General features: G+C 45.1%; 1 protein-coding gene across 1 annotated transcript; it reads right to left on the bottom strand.

The window, feature by feature from the left end:
* Positions 1-565: 565 nt before the first annotated feature.
* LOC308323439 (thimet oligopeptidase-like) lies at positions 566-1,816 on the bottom strand (the record flags this gene model as incomplete). Its single annotated transcript, XM_080775170.1, has 1 exon — positions 566-1,816. The coding sequence occupies one exon, from the start codon at positions 1,814-1,816 to the stop codon at positions 566-568; it is 1,251 nt and encodes a 416-aa protein (XP_080631296.1).
* Between the last annotated feature and the right edge of the window lie 2,970 nt (positions 1,817-4,786).

The following is a 4,786-nucleotide window of genomic DNA, read 5'->3' as shown; positions in this document are numbered from 1 at the left end:
AATCTTGATTTAATGCCACCGCACTTCTGTATGATGTCTCATAGTTCTTATGATATATAGACAACTGGACAAATTGGCAATTGTTTTGAGGTGGGGGCACGTATACGGTCCATTCTTAAATTGTTCCAAGCTTTATATACGTACTTCAAGGGATCCACATTGTGCAGTATACGTCCTCCTTGCTTCTCGTTTGATCTCGTTGTGGGACCAGCACCACCTGCCTTCACAATGTTTTTGGACGGGCACAACTTCTATTGTTCCTGTTTGATTTCATCTTTATCCCAGATCCCCCCAGGGTCATTAAAATAATACAATCACAAACTCGTGGCCAAGACACACATGTGGGTCAACCGACATGGTGAAGATGATATGCTGAGCATCAGGAGGGAAGAAGGGTGGCTTAAGTGAATTTGAACGTGGCATGGTTGTTGTTGGTGCCACACACGCATGGTTTGAGTTTTTCCAGAAAATGAGGATCTACTGAGATTTTCATTTTCTTTCTTAGTTTATTTATTTATTTTATTTGTCTTTGATGTTAAACCATTAGTCCTCTATGTTGAGAATTTTAGTCCTTTCTCCAGCATCTGAGACGGGGTTTCCTACCTGAACACGTTGGAACTTTTATTCCTTTGCTCAGGAGGAACGCTTCCTGATTGGGTTCACGACCCAAGAAGTTCTTCAGCATCTCTTTGGCATCCTTAGAAGCACCAGGCTTCAGGATGCAGTTCCTGTAGTCCAAACCCACCTTAGGGTTCATGATTCCTTCCTCTTTGAAACGACTGTAGAACATGTCCATAGACAACACCTCACTCCACAGGTAGCGATAGAACTTGTTGGCACTGTCGCCATCCATCACTCCGTGAAAGATAGATGACATGATAGGCCCTTGAAAAGCAGCGAATCCCAGAATGTCCTTGCTGAGCCTCCTGCATTCATTAGCCGGGTCCAAACCAGGCTGAGCGTGAAGAGTCTGGACCAATTTAGCCAGGACTATCTTCTCCAGGTAGATAATACCGGTGTATGCTAGACGAGACTTGATGAGTTTGTCCAGCAGGTCATCGGGAATCGGAGCTCCTGTCTTGTAGTGTTTAGATATTCTCTGTAGTGATTCCTTCCCCCAAACCCAGTTCTCCAACATATTGGACAGAGCCTCAGTAAAATCTTTTTCTGCATTGAATGCATTGAACGCAGCGTAGTCAACCTGAGCACAGAGGTAGTGCATGGTGTGACCAAACTCATGGAAGTAAACCCGGACATCGTTGTGCTTCAGGAGCAAGGGGGCGTCGGCCGTGGGTTTGCTGAAATAGGTCAGTATGGCAGCGATAGGCATCTGTCTGCTCCCATCAGACAGTAGACCGCCTGGCTGAAGCCCAACGCAACATCCTAAATAGGAATCACGCTTGTACTTTCCCTTTCTGTCAAACAGGTCAAGGTAAAACTGTCCGATTGTCTGCCCAGAGGAGAGGTCGGTAACACAGTACAGAGTGACATCCGGATGCCACACGGAGGCGCCGTGCACCGGGCTGAATGACAGACCCAGCAGGTCCTGGCAGATGTCCAGCAGACCCTGGGTCACAACCTCCAATGGAAAATACTCCTTCAACTGGCTGTGATCCACTCCATACTGCTTCATCACCTGTGCCTTGTAGTATGGCAGGTCCCATTCATACAGCTTCCCATCGTATGGCAGAGATCTCTGCTGACACTCATCCTCCTTTAGTTGGAGGAGGTTCATTCTCTCTTTGTCTGCAAGTGGTTTGAGCTTGTGGGCCAGCTCCTCCAGGAAGATGGAGAGCTTATTGGCAGACTTTGCCATGTTTTGACGCAGGAAAAAGTCAGGGTAGGTTTCAAATTCCAGAGCTTCCTTCAAAAACTCCATCAGGTTTTGGTTAAATGCTTCCCCAAGTTTCTTGCGTGTTTTAGGGACATAGCATTTCTCCATAAAATACACGTATTTGTCATGTTTGATCTATAGCTTGTCTCCATCTGCTTCCAGGTAGCTCAGTTCGTCCTCAGGAACACCTCCCAGTTCATCCCTGCTGAAGGTCAAAATAGTGCACATGCCCTGGTCTTGCTTCCCGGCTTCTTTGCGGAGATGCACATATGGGTTGTAATTGTCGTGTATCTCTTGGATACTTTTCCAAGCCAGCATTCTCTCCATATATCTCTTTTCCTCCACAGCAAGATTGACTTCATCCACCGTCAATGCCAGAGCTATAATCCTCGACCGGACATTTCTCCTTCTCACGACCTTGTGAAACGAAGGCAGCTGCGGGCATGCCCTCACCTCCTTACTGGTAGACACACGAATGAGGAATGTTAACGTTTTCGACTGGCCAGTGTACTCGGCTTCAAGGCCGGCCAGGGGCTTCAGGGTGTTGTTGAAGGTGACACTGTCCAGGCCCAGGGAACCCACGGCATCAAACACCTTATTGGACTTGGTAATGAGCTCGTCAGACATCTGCAGGATCTGTTCAGGGCTCAGATCCCAGCGCAGGATGTGGGGAGGTATTTCCTCTTCCTTCTGAGACTCAACTTCTTGTCCTTTGACCAATTCCTCTTCAACAAAAGGTCTTTTGTCTGCTCTTTCCCAGTCCAACATGATGACCTCCTGATTCTCTGTCTGGTATCAAGTCCTGTCAATGACTCTCCGTAATGATTCTGTGGGATGAATTTGGCCCCTTCTGCCACGAGTCCGACACCCCTGGTATATTCTAGACCACCCAACGGGAGAGGATGTCTTGCCTATGTAACGTGGTTAATAGTGCTTCCACTTGCCCAGGCATTATATTGTATTGTGATCCAATGTTCTGTCACTTTAAGAGTTCAGGCGGTTGACGTAACCTATGACCTATAACCTAATGACGTAACCTACCGCACTTCCCATTTTTATGTACCCAAAGTTGTAAAGACACATACTGTGTTCTCATGGTACTGCATCTGTTTATTTCCAGCAACTGATATTGTGGAAAACGTATACAAGAGCAGAGCAGTGATTGCCTCGTTGTCTTTCTGTACAGAGAATAAATCTACTCACTGCTGAGATCCTGGTCTATGGTGCTTCATATAACACAACGCAAGATCACGTCTGTTACACCTATGTATCTTCTTTCCCAATGTAAATTGCAAGCTTCTTTGGCAAATGGGTAAATAGAAGCTTCTTTGGCAAATGGGTAAATAGAAACGGACACTATCAGCATCCTATAACTTTGAAACTCAAATTGGCTACGTCATCCAGATATGTCAGTTTTTAGATAAACATACTGTAACGATCCCAGGAACAGGAGGCAGAGACGTAGTTACCAACGATAAAGATCCCTCTTTATTCCTTTTAGGACACTCATGAACAACAACAGCATTTATATTCCTCATAGGTAGACGTGCACTCTCAACCAAACAACCCGGCACCTAGAGCCTCCTCGTAGGACCCCCGTCACTCACTCTTCAAGTCCCACCCCCAAGACAGTCCTATTGGCTGCAGCCATAGCTGGCCGCTACAATACATAGTTACGTCATGAACCAATCCCCGATTGGCATAGCGACACCACCAGCATACGGGAGCCAATACAATCGGTTGAGGGGCCACCGACATACGCAGCAAGCTACCAACTGCACTCTGATTGGCCGAGCGACACGACCAAAAATAGACAATCCCCGATTGGATTGGCCGAGCGACGCCACCAAAGACAATACACAATCCCTGATTGGCCAGGGATGCCACCAAAAATTCACAATCGCTGATTGGCCGAGGGGGTCACAGACATACGCAGCCGAAAACAGTACTTGCGCTCTGCTCGCGCAAGTAATAGGCCTACATCCTTGATAATACCAACTTTCACAAGGTTCCACTATGATGGTGTATTGGTATTGCAGGGGTGCCCAAAAGGTAGATTACGATCTACCAGTAGATCACAAAGGCTGTGCAGGTAGTTAACAGCATGGCATGGTCCTAAAAATATATTTAATAAAATAAAATAAACTTTTGGTAATCTGGTGATTTAATTGTCAGCTCAAACCCACAATGTAATACTTTGTTTAAGATTGTTGTGCACAAACGTCAGTAGCGTTACAAAGTTACATACAAAAAAAACACCCTACCAATTCAAAATGTCCCTCTATTTCCTCATTCCAAGTGTGTTTGTCTTATGTCTTGCTGTATGTATACGCCAGCATGCAGCGCCTGCACCCTCGGGTGCATTTTTAAACACATTTCAGCAATGGGATCATATATTTTTGGTGGGTAGATCATGTTGAGCTGGTCATTTTGAAAGTGGTGTATTGTAGGCTATTTACTTTATAAATGAATCACCATTAACCTGTCAGACCTAAACGTTATCCTTAAAAAGATGTCCAATGAGGGGAAAACAATTACAGTTCAGAAACAATTAAAGCTCAGAAGCATGTGAGATAGATGCAACGTAGAAAAGCATGTACTAACTTTATTTGTGTGAATTGCTGGATGAGCAATTGTCTTGAATCATGTTTGCCTCAACACATGGGTATAAACTTACCTGTGGCAGTAACCAGTGGTTCTCAAATGTTTTAATTACAAAAGTGTACAAATGAAACATGTGTACTCGCAAGAATAGTTCCAAACCTGTTCCAAACCTTTTGCACCACTTTGAGAACCAGTACAGTAGACTGAGACTCTATGACAGGCCTTCTTTTAAACAATAAGCCAGCGTACCGTGTTCCCTCGAGAAAGCCTCGTCCACGCCCTGTTGCTAATGTTTATACATCAGAAAATGTTGAAAAATAGCCAGATCACATATTTTAAAAAGTGCAT

Source organism: Protomyctophum bolini (assembly GCF_963924005.1).
Source record: "Protomyctophum bolini genome assembly, chromosome: 11".
NCBI classification, from domain to species: Eukaryota; Metazoa; Chordata; class Actinopteri; order Myctophiformes; family Myctophidae; genus Protomyctophum; species Protomyctophum bolini.
This window is presented reverse-complemented; position numbering and strand designations above follow the sequence as displayed.